Source organism: Solea senegalensis, linkage group LG5 (genome assembly GCF_019176455.1).
Source record: "Solea senegalensis isolate Sse05_10M linkage group LG5, IFAPA_SoseM_1, whole genome shotgun sequence".
Classification (NCBI taxonomy): Eukaryota; Metazoa; Chordata; class Actinopteri; order Pleuronectiformes; family Soleidae; genus Solea; species Solea senegalensis.
In genome coordinates this window covers 15326057-15351269 of record NC_058025.1, presented here as the reverse complement: position 1 = coordinate 15351269, position 25213 = coordinate 15326057, and the positions used below count along the sequence as shown (strand labels likewise).

Genomic DNA, 25213 nt, shown 5'->3' with positions numbered 1-25213 from the left:
TTATGACAGAAAAGGTGCCAACAACAGGTGTCGGTCGAAAATGAAAGCCGTTTTTAGGGAAAGCTACGGGCAAGAAAAAAGGCTGATGCAGAGCGATCCAAGACCGGCGTGAACATCGGTGGCAACAACTAAAAGCCCAGAAAGGGCTGCAAAGTGATGACATGGTGGCGCTGTTTCTCCTGGACCCGGTAGGTTTTGTTGAATTTCATCATCACGTTGTCATTTGAACAAGTATCCAAAAAAAGAATCCGTGTGCGTTGCGCGTTCCTGTGCTGTGGAGGCGGAGCTTCGGAGGGAAGTCTGAAGACAATTCAAAATGTAGCCCGCTCCAACTGTTTTTCCAGGATCTCCAACACTACCTTTAACCCAGGTCACATAATTGTTTTCACTGAATGGCATTTAACAAAAAGTGTTTATTTAAATCAAACTGAAAAATGACAGAGCAAATATAGATATTAAAAATGTTCCGAAATCTTTGTTTCATTACAATGAGATGGTTTGGATGGATGGATTCAGCTGTAAATGACCCTCGACACATCAGAGAGCAAAGACAGTGGGATTTATTTAATTAAATGTTTTTCTCTTATTATTATTATTTGGTAGGGTCAGTAAGTTGAATTTTTGTTGCCCGTATGATGTCAATAAAAAAACATCATGAAAACTCTTTCAACGTTCTTGAAATAGGTCGACTGACTTGAAGGAAAGAGATGATGTAAATTATCTCTGCACTGGATTCATATACTCTCACTGTGTGCGTGTGACAACTGGATTATATTTTGATTTACTTGGGGGAAAGGAGGTTGCAGAGCCTGCAGATCGATCGGAGCTGGAACGGAAAAGTTCCCGAGAGAGCTCAACTCCGCCACCAACAGTCAGTGTGATAAAAATCATTCTGGCCATGCATTCAATATTTACAGATTAGTGAATATGGAGTCCCAAGAGGATTTGAGAATAAAGATTAGATAGATTGAAAAAAGACAATTTCAAAGGTAGAATATAGTTTTTGTTAAAACGTCTTACTTACTTCATCCTAACAGATGGCGATTAGGAATGTCTTCAGTAAGACTTTTGTAGTTGCAGTTATCTGGGACAGACATAAACTTCATGCTTTGGAGATTTGGGGAAAAGACAAAACATTAGTTCCAGAGTGTGGGGGCTGCAACACTTTCAACACAGGTTTTCATATCCGTGCGAGGAATGTTGAGCAGACCCATTTGTGTGGACTGTAAGTTCTGGAACAAAGTGCGTTGGTGGAGGAGGTCAGACGAGCAGAGAAGGGATTTGTTGAGGAGGATTTTGGATGTGATGCTGAACTTGACAGAAAGCCACTGGAGGAGAATGAGTGTGCAGGTGATGTGCTGCCAGGAGCTGGTTTGGGTGAGAGACCTGGCAGGTGAGCTGTTTACATACACTGGAGTGTGTCCAGGTTCTTCAGACGGGACTCGGCTGCAGCAAACGGGGTGAGACTCGGTCGAAACAAAAGACATTTGTAATATTATTCATTTATAATGCACAATAAAATATTACTGTATTATCACAATATATATACACATGTGTATATATATATATATACATACATATGTATATATATATATATATAAATAAAAAATGGACCAAGATTTAGCTTAACTACTCTTCCTTACCTGTAGTCCCTGTGCAGGTCGATGGAACCATACATTGATAATGGTACAAGGTGTGAATGAATGAAAGTGTGGGTGGGTGAGGGTCTCTGACATCAAAATCAAAAATTGTTAGAGGTATTAAAAGTTGGATTTTGTGACAATATTGATGTGAGACAGGAAGGCATTCCTACAATATAATTAGACGCTATACATAGTTTAAGTGAAAATACGACCTTTGTATACTTCATCAAGCAGTTATTTCTATTATTAATCAAAATGCTGAGGCCCGTCTCAGTCCACCAATGAATTGACAATAAATAAAGAAACCAGAAGTTTTATTTTTATTGTGCTGCAAATTGGTTGCGATTTTATTTGCCCCGGGCTACGATATACAACCACAAAGACAGTGTGCAAAGAAAGCAAAAAAAGATTAAGTCACACTTATGGAGAGTCGGCAAGCACATATTACATAAACATAGATGATATATCTGCATGTACACAGTATAGAGTTCATGCTTTAAAAACACATAAAGCCATAAAATGAGGGCTCCGAACCGACACACAAACAACAATAATAACACATCGTTTCAAATGTAGAAATCATTACATGGTTTAAAATACTGTCATAGAATGACAATCTAATCTGATTTATTCCTTTTTTTTAACTTTGTCTATCAATGTGATAACTGCAAAAATCCATCAGAGACTGAGTCCGGTAAAATTCATGTGCTGCAAAATAAGTGCATGGACTAACACATTCATACACTAACAGGAAGGATCAATGTTGTTCAATAATAAACAATGTTACGTGAACCTGCTGCCTATAGTCACACGATGAGACCAGAGAGGCAAATTTCAACATCAGAGCTAACACTAAACGTTACAACAAAGATCGAAACTTCAAAAGAATTCGAAGATAAAAAGATACATGAAACGTGCTGACTTACATAAGCGATGTGCCTCTACAATGTAAGGTTACATTTCTCTACATTAAAAATCCTTTTAAAAAGCATTTGGTGTTTATAGCCACCTCAAAATAATCTGCAATTCATTAAGCAACAACAGACATTTTGTCCAAGTGGCTGAAAGTTTGTCTGAACTCTTTAAATGCCGTCATCTCATGACTGAACACTGCTGAGTTACAGATGCTGCATATTGTTTTTGATCGATCACCACGTGCAGATTAGGGAAAACATTCTGGTTTTGTGGTTGGTTACTGTAGTTAGGCCAATCAAGTTTGGCCAGGCTTTGATTTCTCGCAGGTTAACACTGTGTGGAGAGCAAAAGAGGCAGAACACACTAAAGCAGGGGTGTCAAACGTAGGGCCTGCGCGGCCAGAACTGGCCCACCAATCCGGCCCGGGGGATGAATTTGTGAAAATACTATAATGTTTTGTGCTTTTGTGGATCCACTATGGTCTGTAGGTTGTAATGTACATGTGTAAATGCTAAATTTAGGCATAATATTGTTGAAATTGCTTGTTTTTTAAGTTTTGTAAAAATGTGGGGTCCTTGTTGTTTATAGGTTAATATGCTATTATTTTACTGGTCTGGCCCAATTCAGATCAGATTGCACTGTATGTGGCCCCTGAACTAAAAAGAGTTTGACACCCTTGCACTACAGGAAATGTATCAACTATAAGTTGATAATTATTATTATTATTATTATTTTAAATTTGCATTCATATGCAGATTGCTGTTACTAAAGACTAGCCAGAAACTTCCTGGTTGTAAAAGTTAACACAATAAAAAACTATAAAAAGTATTCACCGTCTACATTAGAATCCCTAATTTATTGGCCACTGATCCCCGGGTTTATTCCAATGGGTTCAGAAACTGATCAGCAAAAAAATTAAATAATAAAAAATAAAATCAAACAAGAAAAAACAATTTTTTTCCACATTTTCCGAGCAAAAAAATGAACTAAACAGCATCGGAGTGTGATCTATTCCGATCGCTCTCTGTAGGTTTTTAAAAAGGCACCATACATTGTTTACCACTTGTTTGTTTACTTGTTTATCAAAGTGACGGCAGCTGAGTCATGATCAGTCAGGGGCAGAGTTTTATCTAACAAATGATTTTGTCTTGTATTTCAACATTTGGCACTGCACAAGGTAAAAGAATAAATCATCACATTTAAAACTTGATTGCCATTTTCAACACCAGTTCTCCAAACTAACTTGGATGTCCTTGGCTATACGTATACAGTATATATTTGTCTTTTAATAGACCTTTTTAAAAAAAAAATGGATGTTAACATTTCATTTTCTTTAAGTGCAAGCAAGCAAGTACAAATAAAGCAAAAGCGCGTGAAACATAACTAAATCTATTTTTCTTTTCATTTTTTTTATACACAATTTCAATCTTAGTCAAAGCTCAGCGTTTAAAAATATACTACAAATTGTCTTAAAAAGAGGAGTATAATAAGCAGATTGGTATTGCTGTAGCTTATTGGTTATGAGTAATACATTTTCAAAATGGGGGAAAGAGGATGACAAAACACTACGGACAGACAAAGAGGAAGTTAATAAAAATGCACAAGAACAACAATGGAAGATACTGTCTGTTGCTTTATAAGTGCTACATGTCTGTGCATCCTCTTCTCATTCGTCATCGCTCTTATCCGACTGATCCTGTAGATAGAAATAGATGAGAATCATTGAGCCTATGGGAGATTTAAACGCAGAGTGGGGAGAGAGATATTGCAGTGTGGCCAAAGTTTACTGTTACTGTTTGAGGAGCGCATCATGTAGAGGACGTATAGGTCAGGAGGAATATATCGACACCCTGAAATGAGAGCTTTACAGCCTCTCCTCCACTTAAGTTTCTGGCTCTCGGAATCTAAAGGTAAGGGCAGTGAAGAAGGATGATGTCCTTTGAAAGACTGAGGTGTTGTCAGTTTGTAATCTGTGGTGAGAACAGAAACTGTTTCCACTAAACACACCGCACATGAGCACCATGACGGACAGAGGGCGGCACGGCACGACACGGCGCGGTTATTTTGCACTTCCACTAGCGACAGTACCTGGTACTTTTTTTAGTACCTGCTCTGGCGAGGTTCCAAGTGAGCTTAGATGATACCATGTGTGACGTCGCCAGACTGCCGCGCACTGATCGGGCAGAGTGCCGTTACAGGAAAAGGCATATGTGCGACGTCCGACACAAGAATCAAAGCGAACAATGCCAAACTGTAGATCAGTTAAAAACACTTTACAATCCTAAAAACGTGGGTTAATCTCCAACAATTACCAAGGGTATGTCTAAAATCTCACCATTTAACAAAGGAGTCTGGTGTATTTAGCGACAGCACTGCTGAAAGCCTGCCGCTGTATTTCAGTTCAGTGACTGTGTCATGGAGGAAGTACTGAACTAATAAAACTGATTCTAATGATGCAGTACACTGAAAACAACTGCTTTACAAGAGATTAGTCACTAGTTTGTGTCCGTCGCGTATAAAACAAAGTCACAGCAGTTTCATACAGCCATGCTCTGATGGCTCTGCCCATGTTGGGGAGGTACTATACGGTAATGGAAAACCAACCAAATCATGTAAAAGGCGAGCCAAGGCGAGGTGAGCTGGGAGCATGTAGTGGAAACACGGGATATGTTTCTGTTCATGTGTTTTGACAAAATAATCACTCTGAATAAAAAAACATTAATGCAAAATTAACTAAATTGCTGCATACACATGTACGTAAAAAGAAACATAGCCTCACTGTAAATACTCTTATGTCAGGGATGAAGCAAAGCCACACAAGCCTTCTTTCTTTTTTTAATTTACTAAAAAAAAAACGTGGTGTATTATCTACTTTGAGTAAAACACTATAAACACGCACAGTATGGCCTGCTGTTGAGTGACACGCCTGTTTAGAAGAGCACCAAGTTAAATTTGACGACAAATTAAGACCTATGTTGCTTCTGCAATATTCCCACTAACCCTGTTAGAGCTTGCGTAACCTGCAATTACCCTTAACACCTGCCTCTGCATTGATTCACAGAGATATTCACGGGTATCTGAGCGGTTATTGTGCAAACGCAATGGCACATGTTAAAGGCAATGGCCCTTTTGCTTTTATAGGGGTTAATAAAAAAAACGAATAAGCAAATTCAGTCCTATTAGTGACCTGACGTTGTGATGTTTTCCCCCTTATTTATTATAATATGATATAAAGGCACACACCTGACATTACAGGTGTGAAACAGCCATTGATTACACCGCTGGGAGGATTACACAATAATCAGCACAGGGTGTTTACGCCAAGCTGTGGTAGGTAATATTATTCTGAATTTTTAGATACTTTTCCTTTTGTCAGCATCGAAACCATTTAAATCCACCGACTTTGAAAGTCACTCGTCATGACAGCGAAGCTTTTGTTACACGCCGCGTGAACGCTGTGATGTGCGATGACTTACATTATCATCCTGGTCGTCGTCACTGTCATCGTCGCTGACCACCGGCTTGGCCTTCCCTCGGCTTTGCCTCTTCTTGCCTTTGTCGTGGCTCCTCGCCTCCTTATTCAGCTTGATCTTAACTCGCACTGACTTGGCTGTATGAAGGACGAGGACAAAGACAAAGCAAGATCATAAAAAAAAAACAAGGTTTTATCTCAGTTTGTTTAATGAAGACACATAAATGACACATCTCACATCTAAGCTCAGAAGACATGTTTGACTACAAATGGAATCACTGATTTATGTTTTGGACTCACAGCCACAAAAACTATAATCTGTGTCTGTTTTTCTTTGTTATCTTATGTCGTTCAAAATTACTTTTGCTGTGAAAACCTCAATATGTTTTGCACATCAGTAGCAAATAGATACAAATAATCAGAATAAAAGCCCAATCAAAAAAAAAATGCTTCCAATCCAAATACTCCGGACCAGTGCAGCCCATTTGGAAATACATTTCGTTCAGACTGAGACGCTGGATTATATTGATCTGTGTTTATGTAAACACTGTTCCGTTGATGACTTCCTGGTTCGTTTTATGAAGTGTGTGCCCTGTGTAAACGTGACATATTTCTGCTTTTGATACTGCAAAAAACTGGTCTGGAGCCGACACAGTTTTCTTCTTAGAAACTTTCAAAGAACTCCGGATTGCAGGATAGTAAATGAATTGTGTCACCTGTCAGAGAGCGACTGTGGGCTTCCCAAATCAAAAATGATGTTGCTTTTCTTCTTCTGTTTGGTAAGCTTCTACTTCAAAATGTGAAAAGGACACTCTGGGTTACTGTAGAAACACGGTCACAGAAGACAGCAGCCTCCGTAAACCAAGACAGTCGGCTTCCGAACACACAAAAGGGTTTTCTCCGGCTACAAATGCAACTGGCTTACAATTGGTAGAAGTCTTTCAACCACAAGGTCGAGGTCTTACACACTGGACCTTAAAAAGTTTTGTCTTATCAGGCCAGAGAACCTTCCTTCCATACCAAAGCTACAGTTGGACTGCTTTGATTTTTATATTATTGTAGAGATTCAATTTTTTTTTATTATGGAGGTCTGTGGACTTTTTTGGTTTTTGCTCTGACATGCAGTAAATATTGTGGGAGCCTAAGCATGTGTATTAGAGAGCAAATTAAAGTTAAGTTTTCTTGAACTAGAACTTGCAACTTAAGTAAACTGTGGTTACTACAATATGCAATTTCCCTGTATACAGTTTAAAAGCAACAGAAATGAGAAAAACTCACATATTTTTACAGTAGAATTAAATTGAAATGACACATGCCGTGTTTTCGCATACATGTAAAACACAGGGAATATCTTACATTCAGCCTCTGACTCGTCCTCATCATCATCGTCCTCGTCGCTGTCATCATCGCTCTCTTCATCTTTGGCTATCTTCTGCCTGGCACTCTTGAAAACAGACTGAAGGACAATGGAGTCTTCATATATCTGCAGGTGAAACAGGGGAGTGGATGATATTGACTTTTCCTCAAACAGCATGAATTTCACAACCTTTGTGTGCAGAATATGGGAAAGAACAGTGAGCAGGTCATGGGGAATGAAGATAAGAGATTGGAGTGGAAACAGTGATGTTAGAAAATTCTTAAAGGCAGAAGTGTTACACTATTTGATACCAATACCTTACATCTAAATAAAACATACAGTATAAGTAAAAGGAACTTGAATAACTGGAGGTTATGTTTCCTGAGGAGGGATATGAAGCACAACACATCAAACATCAAGATCATGCTGAACATAGTCAAGACGTCTGCAGGGGCCAATGAGACTGTTGCAGGCAGGGGAAGACCCACCATCCCCCAGGGGGAATAAATGCACAATCTCATCTTCTCAATCTTAAATACACTTTTACCAAGTTCTAAAACATGGCAAAGGGCTACACTTCTTGAGCCTCATTTTCCTCCCTCAGACAACCTCCAGCTTCCTTTTGGTCAGTACACGCGCTGGAACACATCAGTATGGGGATCTAGCATCATGCCCCGGGACGCCCCTGCAGCTAAACTGAGAAAGAACGGGTTCAGCAATAACTGTAATGTCAGCCACATCACATTGGTGGCAGCACAGGCCAAATAATGTCTTATGCTGTCACATCCAGACAATAAAATTTCATGACTGTACGAAGAGGCCCAGCTTGCTGTATGATAGACATCATTCACTGAACTCTGTTTAAAAGGAGCCCAAGATGCAGCCATGTCTGGTGGAGTGTGCGCACACTCTGCAGGGCATATGCATGTCTTTACAGGCACAAGCATTAGAAATGTCCTCTACAACCAGAAAAAAGCTGGTCCATCAGCCGTACTTCACTTGTGCAGTTGATGTGAAGTAGCTTACTCTTGTTTTATTGATTAAAACTGAGCGGCCAACATTTCTCTACTCAGATCACACAACTTAAAGTTACATTTCTTTTTTCCCCTCTCTGCTCATCTCTTGTTCACACGTGGAGCTGGTGCTATATTTTACTCAGGGTTTGCCTTTGATAATGCCAAAAAATACTGCTCTGTGAATGAATGACTCAGAAGTGAACAGTACAGTGCTTTTAGTTTGAAATAGAAACAGGAAGGGTTAGATTTGTGGCATGTGTGACAAATTGCCACCCATGGGTGACAAATTGCCACATCCAATATTGAAAAGATAATTCAATGGCGAAAGATAATTTTCTCTTTAATTTTCCTGGTAAACATGAGAGGTTTGTGTAGAAACAGCCAAGAGCTCTAATCCTCTGTTACACATGGTTAAACACAAAATTGTAAAATGAAAGAATTAATTTCATTAAGACCTAAGGAGTTTTAAAAATAAGCTGTTCACTCAAACCTTTATTTCTCAGCCTCTGAAGCATGAAACATGCAATGAAAATATTAAAACCTTGGCTTACCCTCCACTTTGAACATTTTTGATTAAAAAAGGTTCATATATGTGCCTGTTTGTATTCTTATACTGATCCAATAAACTACTTAAACCTGTGTCTATGTCACTCACTCCAATAGCCATTGTTTGCAGCTCATTATAGAACTACCAAATCCAAAACAAACTACACTCCCCATAAAGCATTTCAGCTTCCTGGGAGAATGACGTTCATGCTACTTCAAACTGATCAGATCATGCAAAACTCACTCATAAGTGCTTAAGGGGAGAAACACCCAGACAGTGCAAACGGTCTTAATACGTTAAGCAAAGTAAGAGAAGTAAACCTCTGGTCGAAGACATGATCAATAGAAAGGGAGAGACTCATACCTGGGATCCCTCCAAATTGAAAGTCTGAGCGTTGTGACAGAGCAGCATCACATCCTTCTCCAGGTCACCCACACTCCTGTATTTATGATTTCTCACACGTTCCTGTTGACAGAAAACACTGGCATGAAGCGACACCATGATTCACACCTGCCCCATTTGGGTTCTGCAGATGAAAAGATGATACGTAAGGGATTCAAATTCTAAACATTGTCCTTGCATCAGTTAAATAAATAATCTATATATTCTTTCTGTAAAAAATAGTATTTACAACATCATCAGATTGGCAGATGCCTCCTGTTCATCTTGCATAGTAAATGTGGGATTATCCACATCAATCATACTTTGATCTTTTTGAAGTCCACCGGTTTTCTGATCAGCTCATAATATTCTGGGAGCTCCTTTCGGGATGGCAGCTGAACAAAGACCTCACTTAGTTGTCTTCCTGACCTGAAAAGGAACACAAAGTAACTAAGTAAGTTTTCAAATAATATTATCATACAGCTATTTAAAATACAGCATGTCTGAAAAGAAAAGTGTCACTCATAGAGTCACAAATAATGGTTCTTGCCTCTTTGGCTCAATGGCACATTTCTAGTTGAAACAATCAGAGCTTTCCACTAAAGTTTAGCCATTCATATGCACACTCTTGATATGTTGTTATTCGTAATCTAATTATTATCAGCAAATCCAATGAAAATACCAAAACCAACAATAACTGTAAAAGCACATCACTTCACAACACTACTAAACTAGAGAATTCTAATCCTATTCTAATCCTAACACAACTATATTTAGACACAGCTCTATTAACAGTGATTATTTGGAAGAGATGCACTGCAGAGATCAGTGGTTCCTGTGTAGATGATCATGTAAAAACTTGAGTTTATCATATCCAAAGCATGACAAATTGAAACTGACAGTGAGAGGTGAGCGATGCTTTAAGTGATTTGAAGTTGAAACACCTTCTTGGTTATTGTAAATTGGCCTCTGGCTATGTTATAATAGCTGTTTATATACATATAAATAATGCAGCAAACTGAATAATTGACATTGTTTGTCTGGTTTGGGCTGAGCTCAACTCAGGATATCATTCCGGCAAGATAAATAGAAAGGGGAGCTACTTGTTAAATGATGCAAATTGTGAAACTATGTCTGGTTTTTAATGATCAAAATATCAAATCAACAGTTTTATCTGTAAAACAAAATAAATAAATCAAGGCAAAAAAATAGACCTCTGTAGAAGTTACCATTCGACAGTGATAATAGATCACTCGGGTGTTGTTCAATCACCCACTGAGGTCTGAATGTGCTGTGAGCTCAGACCCAAAATTTAAACTCTGCTGAAAGCGCTATAGTGGTGTGTTCAAAATGGGGTTTTATATTGTTTAGGGAACCTCTGGGAATAGACCCAACTGTTGATGTCTGTGAGACACTAGGATTAATGTGATCCTGGAGGCTTTCAACTTGGGAGGGCTTATTATAATGACTTTAAGATACACAGTAATCAACTGTGTGTGTGTGTGTGTGTGTGTGTGTGTGTGCGTGTGCATGTGTGTGACGTATTGTGTTTACTAGGGATGTCTTCACATTTGTCACTTAACATAGTTTATAGAGGCTTGACTGGTGCCTGGCTCCACTTAGGAGATAAGAGATGATCAAATTCATCAAATTAATCATCAAAACGGAGCTGAAAGAATTTGACTTGTGAAAAGAAATGGGTAGTCATTGCCTGGAAAAGCTTTGGCAAAGTCATCAGCCAGAGCATAATGAGTAATGGAACACAAATAAACATGTTGCTCCATGCATAGGTGTAAATGACAAAGACAGACACACAATGTATCGCTACTGATTTCCTGATTAAATTTCAGTTTTCAGTTCGGTTTATAAACATAAAGACATATTCATAGTCATAGTTCTTTAATGGAACAGAGACTGTTTTCATAAATGATTGCCCAGCCATGTATTGACTATAATCATGCCACCAGCACTACACTTTAATCAGCATCTACACAAGATGTTTTCAGCCAGAAAAGCATTCTGACCACCGTCATAGCACATGAGAACAGCATGGTTCTTTCATCTTCCTAAAAGTAAGGGGCGTTTTGCAACCCTAATGTTACTTCAGTGCCAGTTAAAGAATATGCCAGCAAAACAGTAATGTTTTTAAATATGTCAAATACATCAAAGGCAGAAATATAACTGATAATTTAGTCTGAAAACCAGTGTCCTTACCCATCTCTGTAGTTGATTACTGTATCAATGATGGCGTTCATTTGCTTGGTGAGTTTAGGAGGGTTGGGGGAGAGTTTCTCCGCTGGTGGCCTTCCACGTCGCTTCTTAGCCTTGCTGCCTCCATCTTCTCTGCTTGAAGAGTCCTTGTCCTGACGTCTCTTACGTTTGCGCTTTTTGAGCCGGATCTCCTCCTCTATCTCCTCCAGGTTTCCATCCTCGATCGCCTGGAGTTTGAAATGAGCCAGTACAGCAACATGGTTAATCCTACAGATAATATCCCCGTGTAATGAGAAATTGTCAGTGAACAATTCAGATTTACACAGATCATCATAATCATAATCTCCTAATGATCGTTATTGTACACTGAATATGTATAGCTGTTGTTTTTTCATTCTGTTTCCAGTGTACCAAAAACATTAGTTGTTGAAAGTAAATAAATAAAAAAGCCAGACTTTGTTATAACTAAAAGCAGTTGCACAGTTGCTGCTTATTAGTGTTTTAGTCACAAGGGCTGGTGCAGTATATCATAATAATTTTCTTACTTTATTTATTTTTTAAGTTTGGCGTTCACAAAGCTTCAACAACACTGGATCAATTACACACAAAAGAAACAGCCTGTCTCTTCTTCTAGGTTTTTCCAACTGAGCAGGGCGCCATAATTCCTCTGTCACATCAAACTGTGTAATGATGAAATGAACTATGATTGCATTGTCTCTTTTATGTATTTCTGATTATACTGCAATCCCATAAATTACAAGCTGTTTATGTGCAACTTCTGGAAGCCAGTCAAAACAAGCTCCTTATAGGTGAGGAATCATACAGACAAGCTGTGATTTCTCTTCCCCTATAGGAAATAGACGACCTATAAGTTGCTAGGTGTCATCTTTTAATCAAAGCCTCACTGAAATGCAGTTAACACTTCCAACATACTGTAAACTTGGGCTTAAAATGTCTTTGTTCTACTCTTGTATTCTGTGGTATACCTGAGCAACTGACATTGAAATGAATCTGACAGCCTAAACTGGGTCTCTCAGGGAATAAGTCACGGCATATTTGGTGCAGTTGAATTGGAGCCGTCAGCATCACAAAGAAAAGACAAATAAACAAAAACACTGCCACGCAGTAATGGTTAGAGCTGTTTGGCTAACAGTAAATTTAAAAATATGCAGTTGTTCTACACCTTCAACATTTGTCTATGTATCTTCTACACGTTGTTGTTTAGACCATGGTGTTTACAGCAAAAATACAATTTTTTTCTAGGGTAGGACGCTTTACAAAAAATAGTATCAGATGATAATTGCCATACTATAACTTATTCATCATAATATTATTTTATAAATCATTATGAAATGATATATTTCTATATCATTACACATAATACCAGTGTAGGCCAGAACAACAGAAAACCTTATCTTGGCATATTTTGCTCCAGAGCTGCACTGTCCTTATGTTAATGAGCCACACAGATACACTGTGAGACGGTATTGTTTTTTACAACTGTCATAAAATAAACTGTAAAATAAGCAAACCAACGATACCAGTGAACACTGAAGCAGGACTTCTATTGTGCAAACAACTATGGTCTCTTTAGACCAGGAACAGTAGACTATGTTATAACATTCTATACAAAAATCATTACATTGTTTTATTTTTCAATATATTAGAAACAAAGTCTATCCCCGAAAAACATGACAAAAGAATGTTAGCACTGTAGTTTGCGTTTTCAAACTGGCTTCTATAAGCTATTGGTTACCCTCATGGTTTGAATCACTTATTTATGAATGCGATGTACAAGAGGACAGGGTGACTGGAACCTACATTGTGTTGCTTTAAGGCAACTATATGGCATAGAGGGGAATCTAGGTATTTAGGGATGCATTTGACAGAGTAAAAAAATGAACAAGCTACTTGTGTGCAACTTTTAAAAACAGAATAATTCATGTTCCTTTAGAGATCTGAATTCAATTAAGGCAAAGCAAATTAATGAGCATATTACACAATATTTCTGTGATAAACTGCAATGGTAACGTGAGGAAGTGGAATGGGTGTTTTTTTAAAAACATTTTCCATTGCTCTTCAATTATTATATGGATCAATTAATATCAGCAAGACAGACTGCGGCTAATGAGGAAAAGTGTATTTTGATAAATTTTTAAGTTGTTATTTATGTTTTCAGGCATATTCACATTTGACTTTCAGAATTTACCCGTAGCCACTGTTTTTCAGTCAGGGTGTCACTGTAGTCTACATCCCGACGACAGCGAGAGCCTCGGCCAAACATCTTCTCTTCCTCTTCTTCATACGTCAGCCTTTCCACCTCCGCGTCGTCTTTGATGATCCAAGACGGCAACTCGTCCTCCTCCATTAGACGAGGCTTGCGCTTTGGGTTTCTGGCGTCCTCTCTGCGTCTGTCCATGTCCATGCGCTGGAGGAGAAAAGCAGGAGAATGACATCAGTGAAGCAGCAGATGACACAGTTCTTGGTTTCTTTACACACAAATGGAACCTACAAGCTAGATTTGTAGTATAAGGTATTGTATTGTATTGTATACCTTGTATTAAGGTTTTGACATAACAAGACTGATATTGTGTCTCGCTTTACCTTTACCTTTTTGATATAAAGTGACAGTGGGCTATGCAGGAACTAAGATTCTTGAGTAACAGTTAGACAATGTTACCATTGCATAGGTATGTGGTGGGGAAGGTTTTCTCTAATAAATGGAGAGAAGACTATGGGGCCAAACTGACAAGTAAAGGAAACTATTAACTCAAAAGTAACAGTTTTGATTCTAACCATGTCCTTTTTGCTTGTTTACAGATTCTTGTGAAACATAATCACCAATGAGTGAAAACCTTGATGGATTGGTTTGGGTCAGTAGAATCAAGGTTTTTATAAGCAGGGCTTAAGGTTTTGTAGAATCAAGTCAATAAAAAATACAAATGATACACAATTTTAAACTTGCTGGGTGTTGTTTGCAAAATAGCTCGACAAGACATTAAATACACAGTTATGAAGTGCAAGATGGTTATGTAGTGTACTGTTGATGTTAATAATAATAATAATTTTTTAATTTCTTGTAAGAAGTAGCCAAATCTAATAACAAATTTCAACCAGACATGGTGAACAACCTACAATTATTTTGAGGGAAACAGTAAAGACAACAAGCTGTCAGGTACTCCTCTTTGGTCAAATTAATATTTTCATAACGTCCATGTCAATGTTTTATGTGGGAAATTAAATGAGTACATTAAAATATATACTGTTCTTACCATAAAAAGTTCAAATTCATCTTCAATGCGGGCTATCATCTGGTTGAGGGTTTCATCATCTGGTACCTCGTCTTCTTCCTGAAACAACAAAAGGAGAAACATCAAGATTTTCTACAGGAACCATACATAAATACAGTTTCAGAAGTTTGTCACACTCCATTTAAAACAAAACAGTTTTCAAATGAAGGGTAATCCGATCACTGATGATGGAGCTGTCTCTAACCCTGAGATATTTCAACCAAAACTGACATGCATCATTTATTATAAGAGTATTCAAGGTCTCCTACACTCCTTATAAAAATGCAAACTCAAGTACAAACAATTCCACTTGTCTTAAGATGTTTTACAAATACAGTAAAAACCCTATCAACCTTAGATTTTACCTCATTCTGCTCCTCGTGTTCTAAAATGGCTTGCAGGAAGACACGGCGCTCGTGGCCCGAGGACTTCTGGTCAAACATGCCAGCCTGGATGACCTTCTGATCCACGTTCAATTTGTACTTGGCAGCAGCAAGGATTTTCTCTTCCACACTATTGACAGTGCAGAGGCGAAGCACGCGCACTTCATTCTGCTGACCAATGCGGTGAGCCCGGTCCTGAGCCTGAAGGTCCTGGAATTAGCATATGAAGAAGAAATGTGAGTACAATTTCAGTTTATCTCAATGTAAAATAGAAATGTTACCATTTCACTTGTATCCAAAGTCCAAAAATAAAATGACTGATTCTGGAAGAGACTGATTTTGGACTGTTTCTCTTGGTTTAACACTGTATTGCTTCACCACAACCTCTGCTAAAAGCTACAAGTATGTAAACAGGGCTGTACATGTGGCTTTTTCTAATTCAAATATACATTACATAAAACACAACTAAGCACCTTCACACTGTGGTGTATCTGCCCACTTAGAACACACAAAACATATCTGGAAGAAAGGTTGCTGAGGAAAGAATAAAACATAGATTTACTTTTGTTCTTTTTGATAACATACAATTGTAATTACAGAGATTAGCCACTATAATTTGGATCTGTCTTTTTTCAGGGACTACTTTTTAAATTTTGTATTATACATGTTGAGTCTATAGTTAAGTTAGTTATAAGTATAAGTAACAATGGCCCATACTATATTGCAGAAACAAACAGTAACACAGTCAAAGACATTTAACTACTGACCAACTACAAGTCACATTAGGATATACAGTACAAAATAAAACTGTGCATTCCACTTAGTAGTGATTTTAAAACGTTCACTTATTGTAAAAAAAAAACACGTTAAGGCAGATATTCACAAAGCCTGTCAATATGTTTTGTCACTGCAACTTTTCAGTCTCGCAGGTGATTTACTTAGATGCAAATGAGCCCAGCCACAGTTTGTCTGATCTGCATAATGGATAGCTGTTAAGCAAAGGAACAGATAAGTGTTATTGAGCCTGATCATAGAAAAACACTCCTAAAGAGGCCACTTTAGGAAGTGAAAATGTGCATTCATCCCAGCAGAGAAAGAAACATTAAATATGTTGTTTTTGTCATTGTTAGTGGACTGACTAAAACCAGGATGAAAACCACTCAAAGTTCCTTTGACTAAGTTACTTCTGCAATACCGATACAGTGAAACAGCATCCTCAATTACAATCAAGGGCAGCTTCAATCATATCAAATCGTACAACACATCATATCTTCTGGGCAAGTCCACAAACAAACAGTGTTTCACTGTTTAGCCCATGGACTAAGCGACACTAATCCTAACTGGTCGAATTCCTTAAAAATTCTGATCAGACTTTTGGTAAATAAATTCACAACTATAAAAAACCGAATCCTTTATAATTATGCATTCATATTGTAAACAGTATAGTCCTGGCAGTTTAGCATGTTCACATCAAACAGTGGACAGACCTGGTGGGGATTCCAGTCACTGTCAAAGATGATGACAGTGTCAGCAGCCTGCAGGTTGAGGCCAAGGCCACCGGCTCTTGTGCTGAGCAAGAAGATGAAGTACTGAGATCCTTCCTCATTAAATTTCTTCAACAGTAACGCTCGGTCCTCAGCCTTGGTGGTACCTTAAACATTGAAAATAATTACTTTGAGGGAAACAAATTCAAGAAAACGCAAATGCCATGTGTATATTGTGTTTAACTGCTTCAAAAGGTGTCAGAAAAGGGCATGTATTAGCTTTAATTAGGCGGGTTTTAAAATGTGATGGCACCATTTTACAATTAAATGTCAAATGTAATTGATAAAGGCCACATATGCATTTCAGACACACATTCCTTGATTTAATTGGTTTTATGAAAGTGCAGTGTGGATAGTATAGGAATATAGTTGTATATCCATGGGACACATTTTTCAAGGTTCCAAGTCACATCACGTATAGATATTTGCATTTATCTATTGTTAAATAACAGCTGTAGACTATCACTTATCTAAATCGTCAATATGATATGAATCAACCCAGCCACGAGGAGGCCACATCGATTTCACTTCTACTGCAGGTCTCAAGCCCGAATAAAGAGGGAGACCACAGAGAAGGATCGCGGATGTTGTGAGGGAGGACATGAGGGTGGTTGGTGTTGCAGAAGAGAATACAATGTATTGATGTGATTTAAATTAAACTTAAATAGAGATTAGGACTTGTGGAGTTGTTTTAAAACAACACCCTCATGTGTAACCAAGATGAGTGACAGGCACACAAAGAGGTAAAGATAGTCCGTCTGCCTACCAAGGATTATACGTATGCTGTGGATGTTTGGACGCTAATGACACAGCAGGACTTCTCCAAGTGCTGCTGATGGCAAGTCTGACTGTGGGTCAGACAATATGGGTCACTCAGTTTATGTGGGAGAGCAAGAGAGCACAACCAGCTCTAAACAACCAGCAAAAAAAACACTATGGGGCAGGTTTGCAAACATATTTGAGTGTAGTATAAGCATTGACCAAGTCCAAAATACAAAGGCTGCACTGATACTAAGATGCATACTGATATAGTCTGATACTTTTTGCAAATACCTACAGTATCTTCACAAAACTAGTCTGATACAACTAGATCTGATACCTTACTGTTTCCCCACTTAACCTGCTATGGTTCCTGCAGCTCTGCTGAGGTTGAATATCTTAACAATGCTGTAATGCGAACATCCTGATTTATTATACTGAATACATCACTTTGACCGGTCCCAAGCTATCAAATGGAAAATCCACCTCCTGGCTCGGATTTGGTGTAAAAATGTAAACCTGGCTGGGTTTGTACAAATATTTTGAAAATGTTTTCGGGTAGATTACAGCCACACTGACTGGGCCAGCTTAACTATGTGGGTAATACCACATCTGTATGTGTATTGTCATTTGCACTGCATGTAACAGTAAACAACACAATCCGTAACCATGGAGAAATGCTGCATCAAATTCAGTGCTGCATAATGTTTTGTTAAACTAAGTCTGGTTTGGATAGAAAAATATGACCAATGCTGTGCTTTGAGTATAACTCTATCTAGCATAGAGCAATCACCTTCCAGAAATAGAAATCAGAAATTCATGTCAGCTTTTTTGCTAAAAATGACTCTTAACCATTCTCTCCAAATGTTTACCATCTGCTATCAAACACATATTGAGAATACACATGAATGCAAATGTGTGTGAGAAGAAAAAGCGCATTTTACACTCTCCACTTCAAGATCTCATGGTCCACTGTGTCAAACGCAGCAATCTCCAGAATCAGTAGCAGGAGGCAGTCTGCAGTTTTATCCATGTATTATGATTTAGTACAAACCATAATAAGTTTAAGGAGTACATTACAATGCTGCCCCAATTCTGGGTAATTATGAAACTGCATTGGGACAAATTTGACTACTATATCGCAAACATCTTTACATTTTTAATCATTCTATACTATATACTTATGATAATCTGTGTCGGGGTAAGCTCACCATCGAGTCGTAAATACTGAAAGTTGCGGTAGCTGAAGTAGTCTTCCATGATTGTCATGAGAGTGGTCATCTGGCAGAACAGCAGGACTCTGTGTGAGGTGGCATGAAGCTTTGGCAGGATGCGATCTAGAAGCTCAAATTTCCCAGAGGCTCGATAAAGATCTGGCCTGAGTGGAAATGAGGAAACCAAACATTACCTTGGATGATCACTGACTTGATTGTTTGTTATAGCCATTACTAGCTCAACTTGGATGATAATATTTCTGAAGCAAGAGACAATTTATGTGTTTTATAAAATATATATATACATAACATATATATGTAATCACTCATTTTTAATATGTTACCTGTTTTCATAAGTGATATAATACAGTTAAAAACACCATTTCTCATGATTTTAAGCCTTCGGCACTTGCTCTGTCAACACCACCAATAATGTTTCATTGTATCACATTCAAAAGAAACAGAGACATCTAGTAATTACTTAGTACTATAGAGCTATAGTTGTTGCCTGCCTGAAGGAGCATCAGATGAAGAGTAGAAAAAAAACCTTTAAGCTACTTTTCTCTGAATCACCAAAAAGTGTTTGTTTTGTGTTGACTTAACAAATGTAAGGCTGTTGTTTCAGTACTGGTTCTTTTTAATTTGCGGTGAAAGGCATGATGAAATTTAAAAGCAACATTTCAATGAAGGAATAATAATAAAATATCTTGAAAACAGATTTCTGTCTTACCCACTGATTATGCCATTTGGAAAGCCAAGGTGCTCTGCAAAAGATTCCTACAACAGAGAAAATAACTGGTTTAAATGTTTATATTTAAACTTAGCTCTACTGGGCAGAAACTTCAAACCAAGGATCTGTATGTCCTGAATAATAAAAACAATATTTTGTTAAGGTAGGCTGTTAATCAGTATAGTATTATTAAGTTAAATGTACATTATTTTGAAGTTCCAAACCTGTTGATAACATTATCTGTTAATAATTAGTGTTACTGAGCAAATATCAAATTTTAACCAGATGATTCAGGGACTACTACTCTCAAACTGAAATTTAACTTGTACAAGTGCTATAGTAAACAATACAAACAAGTTCTATTAGTGCATTCTTAACAGCCAGTACCACTGGTCTTGGCTATGCAGAGCTCACCTCAATGTGCTGGAACATGTAGGGATGGTTGCAGATCTTCTTGAGCTGCATGATGGTGTTCATCAGGGTCTTCGCTCCTCCTTTGCCCTGGAGGAAATCATTTTATCATTAAAAAGAGATTGAATTTCAGATTAAAACAATGAATCTTGTTACATGTGGCTGTAAATCTGCAATAAAGGATATGCTGTGAACACAAATTAGCAAATTGCTAATTTAAAAATGTTTGCAGTTTCACAGAAACCTATCTTTGGAGTTGTCCACTTGGCTAATTTAAGTACAATAATCACTCTCTTTTTGCGCTCTTTTAGTTTAACATTCACCCCTGAGAGTTAATTTCCAGCTTAATTCTCTTTTTTGTTCACCATTACCCTGCCTGCGTATTGTTGGTGCATACATGATTGTCTCTGGGCTTTTTCACAGCTAGTAAACAATTGCCTGAAAAATCTCTTCAAAGTTCAAAATTCTAATGAACATGCTAAAGCAAAGTCACAGGCCCGACTCTGGTTTCACTAAGACTTTGCCAGTGGCTGTTGGGCCTGATGGCTTCAGCTGTAGTGGTGGGACCAATAGGACGCCTGCACATGAGAAGTCTCACACACTGGAGCCAAGTCACGATGGCTCCCACAGAGTCTCTGTGGCCTGCACAGCAGCACTAATCCCATGAAGAAGAGTCCGTTTCCTGGCTCAAGGGGTACCGATTGTGTTATTCTGTGCAAGAAAGTGGTCACTACAGACGTTTCCCTCTCAGTCTGGGGAGTTGTGTACGAATGGAGAGCAGTAAACTGGACCTGTGATATGCACACAAGCTCAACCCACATAAATTATCTGGAATTATTGGCAGTTCATTTGTCACTGAAACGTTCTGTCATTTATGAGGGCTAATCATCAATTGCTCCAGCCAATCCTGGCTAGTGGAATACAATAGGAGCTTCTTATGAGGTCACGCCGAAGGTGTTCCACAATGTGAGACCCTCACATTGAAGTTTTTAAAATAATCCCTTCTCTGCACTAAGAAAGCAACAATGCAGCTTCAGAAGGTGAATAATATGAATGGTGTGCCTTTTAGCAACTTCTTGTCAATTTCACAGCACTTTCTAAAATTAGAAACACAGGGCAACTGTAACTTCGCAACAAAATTTAGGGAGTTTTTGATCTTAAACAGCAGCCTACTGAATATCACTGAGCTCTGAGGCATGCTGCTCAGCTCACCATTGATAAATCAAAGGGATGAGAGAGGGAAGACAGAGAAGACATGGGAGTGTCATATTTACCTTCTTGTCTTTCTCTGAGCCATCAGTGAGAAGGATTCCTTTCTGCATGTGGCGATACAGAACTTTCTGTATGGCAGACATGTCGCATTTTATGACATACTCCACCTGTGTGAACAACAATGCAAACAAAGCTTCAGTGACACAGTTGTCTCTTTTGAACAGTGCGGTTTGAGCTAAAAACATATTTTTCTTCAAGTGTTGAATTTAAAGAAACTAGCAAGTGAGAAAGGCAACTCCTGATGATGAACATCAGGCTACATAAACATTAACTTTACAAACTTTAAATCTGTGCCACTTTTGCCATAGGAAATATTATTCTTCAAATGAACAACAAAGCAGGATTTCTGCAATGATGACTATACAACATGCATACTGTTGCCCCATCAAATCAAAGAACACAAAAATTGGTTTCCATTTCACCTTCTCTGGCAGCTGAGACTCCACCTCTTTCTTTAGTCTGCGTAGAAGGAAGGGACGGAGCACCTTATGCAAACGCCGAATTATCAGGATGGTTTCCTCCTCATTTAGGTCCACCTGAAGAAATCAGAAAATATGTGTAATGAAACAACACAGAACTCTGCATTCCCCACACTAGGCAGCAAAACAGTGACAAGTGATAAGCAGCAACATTTTCTGTTAAGTCCCTTTTTAAGATTGATTTCTTTAGGGTGGATTTTTTCAGCAAAGCTAATAATGGTTTTACCATGGCCAGTAGGAAACTGTGTTGGCCCATTAAGCTTACCCCTGCATGATTCAGAATTCAGTTTTATGTTGTGTTTTTATGTTTAGGCATTGGACTGTATCTAAGTTTAACAGTATTTAGTGTGTCTCCTGATTCATTGTTATAAGTGTTCATGGCAGAAGGGAAAAAAGCACTTAAAATCTCTGCGTGGTGACAAGGCAAGGACTGGGAGAATTGCTGAATTTCAAAACACAATTCATTTGGCCTTACAATTCAGGCACGATTATTGACTGATTTGGGGTATGTTTTCCCAGTTGGAAATTGCAAAATATTGCCTTGGGCTCAAGCCGACATAAAAGAAAATGAAGAAACAACAGAAAATATTACAGAAGTCTCCAGTGTCTTAACTCATGAGCTACAGGGTTTTGCACCACCATTTTTGTTTCTTTCACATGGGACTTTTAATAGGGCAACAAGAATTAATCATTAAATGATGCACTTTTTAATTAACATTTAGCAAGAATAGGTCCCAGTATAGTGTAAAGTAAACTACAACGCATCTCATTAACATTTAAACTTGTTCTAGGATTATTCTTAAGCATTGGACATTATAGTAGCTTGGGCAGTTTAATGATTCTGAGTCCAGGTGATCCCAGCAGGTCAGAGGACATTTTCAATGGCTGTATTGCAGAACTGATACGTTCGAAGAATATATAGTGCGTGGGATGCAGCAGAAGAGCAAGGCAGCCCCCAAATAATGCAGACATTTATTGTAGCCCAGAGCTTACAAAGACAGGCACATTTGGTCAGTACTCACCCTCTCTCCTGTCATTGCGAATGGTGCATTAAACCACTGCTCGAAGGTGCTGCAGCTCTTGAAGATAGTGGGCAGGAGGAAGTTGAGCAAGGCCCACAGCTCGGGCAGTTTGTTCTGCAGTGGTGTACCAGTGAGGAGGAGACGGCGGGGAGCCACATAGTGGGTGTTCAGCACCTGAGTCAACTTGCAATGGTGGTTCTTCATCCTGTGACCCTCATCCACAATCATATATTTCCAACGAATCTGTATGCAGAAGAAGACTAATTGGGCCTGTTTCTCTACACATTGACATGGTAAAAATCACAGAGGTGCCTTGACCAAATGTACCTTAATTTATTTAATTTAACCTCGATTTAACCAGTATATAAAAAAAACACATTGAGACAGGTACAAGGTTACAGACAAATAAACATGTAAAAAAATAAAGTTTTTAGGATCCCAATCATAACCATTAAAACCCCAGAAACCAGCGATCTACAGACAGAGGTGTCCACCTCCAAGTCGTTCTCCTAAAAACATAAAGTGAGACCAAGCCTTTAAGTATCAAATCTTTCTGTAGTTCATTCCATGCAAAGGGAGCAGTAAACATAATTCAGTTTCAGTTCTGACCCTCGGGACAGACAGTGAAAAAATATCCTTGGAACAAAGACTATAGGATTCAGAGCTACTCTGACGACCGAGAATAGCTTTGTAAATAAATATCCGCCAATGTTTTAGCCTACGTGTAGACAAAGTATTCCAACCAAAATAGCAAACAGTGATGAGTAAGAGATCATAAGTTGGTGATAAACCTCAGGGCCCTGTGATACACAGTACTGGGGGCATGTAGACTGAGATAAGGCGTGCATGTACAGAACATCTCCAAGACCGACATAAAAGTGGCAGCAACCAGCCTATTTGTAGATTGAAGGCAGAATTTAATCCTTAATAAAAACCCAGTTTCAGTTTCAACCTTTTTACCAGCCTGATTGATATGTAGAGTAAAAGAGAGCATCTGCATGATGATGAAGACTTAATCTGTGAACAATGAGAAGTGACAATTGGGGGCAGGTTCAGTGGCTTTCACCTCGGTATTTGAAAAGAGCATGACTTTAATTTGGTCTGCATTCAACACCAGTTTTAAATGAATAAAAGTTCTGCTGAACAGTACGAAAAGGCAGTTGTAATTAAAAGTTTTAAAGTGGCTTGTACGCCATACAGATGACATTTTCTAATTCCTTTCTTTATTTTTTTCACTTAAAATAGTAATTTGTATATTTTTTACATTATTTATAAGTGGTTACATATAAACAAGCTCTTCTTGAGTGGATGCAGCCCTGAGTGTGAGCATAATTATACATAACAGACATCCAAGAAAACAACTTATCTCCATCAAAAACAACTTAATGAGAATGCAATTTATTTAAATCGACCAAAACATTTGCTGTTTAACTGGAGCCTGCTGTCTTAGAAAGTGATCTGAAGTTCGAGACTTTTTAGAAGGCATTTATGCTTCTTGACTCCTCTTGCAATCTCCACATATATCGTTACCATTGCATTTAAATTTACAAATCACAGATTAACTATGCAACTGGTGTACTAATGATGAAAACATCAACTAACAGAAAGAAAATAAAAGTGAGAATTCAAATTTTAGCTAGGACAGCCTCAAACAAGATTTTGACCTAGTCCTAGATTTCTAACTAATTAAAATCTGCAGAACGAGCAACTGAATCATGGCAATTCTATTATGAAAAGTAACTTTTTAAATCTTTCTGGTACTTGTGTGGCATAATGTATTAATAATTTATTTACCTCCAGTAGATGAAGTAACTAAAGCAGTTGTGACAAATTCGCCTATTTGGAGGCAAAGGTCAATATTTTGGAACTTCCTCAAAACTTTGTCCGGAGCCTACAGATTCTGATAAGCATGACCTTAACACTATTGAACAGTCAAAGAATTGGGAAATATATAGTGTTACAGTATACAGTGTGGACTGGTGTCTCTCACCTTGGCCAGTATGTGCTTGTCCTTGATGATGTATTCATAGGTGGTCAGCAAGACATTGAATTTACCGCTGCGGAGCTGAGGTACGAGCCCACGGCGCAATGCAGGGGTGCCCTTCGATGGGGTGAAAGAGAAAAGAAAAGGAAAAGATGATGTTATACGAGAACTATAGACATAGTTTAAATTACATTGTGTTGCCAGAGGCAATCAGTGTCTTTGATATGAAAGAGAGAGAGAGAGGGAGGGAGAGAGAGAGAGAGAGAGAGAGAGAGAGCGAGAGCGAGAGCGAGAGAGAGAGAGAGATTTTTACCTTGTAGGCAATTTTCACAATTGAGGGTGACCACTTGTCTAGTTCATAAACCCAGTTAGACAAAGTCCTGAAAAAAATTACAATGATTTAAACAATTGAATTGTTAATGAGTTTGGCTAAGACATGAAGAGGAGACACAAAAGCAGCTTTAGTAACTGCATTAATAGGTCAATACAACTTGAACTGCTATCTATCATAAAGGCTCAGAAACAAGATGCTGGATAAAAATGAGGAGATATACAATTAATGCTGAGAGAATAGGAATTACAG

At 38.2% G+C, this 25213-nt stretch overlaps 1 protein-coding gene across 2 annotated transcripts in view; it reads right to left on the bottom strand.

The window, feature by feature from the left end:
• Positions 1-1940: 1940 nt before the first annotated feature.
• smarca2 (SWI/SNF related, matrix associated, actin dependent regulator of chromatin, subfamily a, member 2) overlaps positions 1941-25213 on the bottom strand; it is a 43203-nt gene continuing 19930 nt past the window's right edge. For both annotated transcript variants that reach the window (XM_044025923.1, XM_044025924.1), the window contains 18 exons: positions 24944-25010; positions 24637-24747; positions 22647-22889; positions 21568-21681; positions 21148-21252; positions 19877-19963; positions 19463-19509; positions 18730-18896; positions 16703-16866; positions 15198-15425; positions 14815-14892; positions 13752-13970; positions 11546-11769; positions 9655-9760; positions 9314-9415; positions 7387-7513; positions 6035-6168; positions 1941-4254 (listed from right to left, as the gene is read on the bottom strand). In XM_044025923.1, coding sequence (XP_043881858.1) covers positions 4225-4254; positions 6035-6168; positions 7387-7513; positions 9314-9415; positions 9655-9760; positions 11546-11769; positions 13752-13970; positions 14815-14892; positions 15198-15425; positions 16703-16866; positions 18730-18896; positions 19463-19509; positions 19877-19963; positions 21148-21252; positions 21568-21681; positions 22647-22889; positions 24637-24747; positions 24944-25010 — 2353 coding nt within the window. In that variant the 3' untranslated portion in view covers positions 1941-4224. The remainder of the gene's footprint in view (positions 4255-6034; positions 6169-7386; positions 7514-9313; positions 9416-9654; positions 9761-11545; positions 11770-13751; positions 13971-14814; positions 14893-15197; positions 15426-16702; positions 16867-18729; positions 18897-19462; positions 19510-19876; positions 19964-21147; positions 21253-21567; positions 21682-22646; positions 22890-24636; positions 24748-24943; positions 25011-25213) is intronic.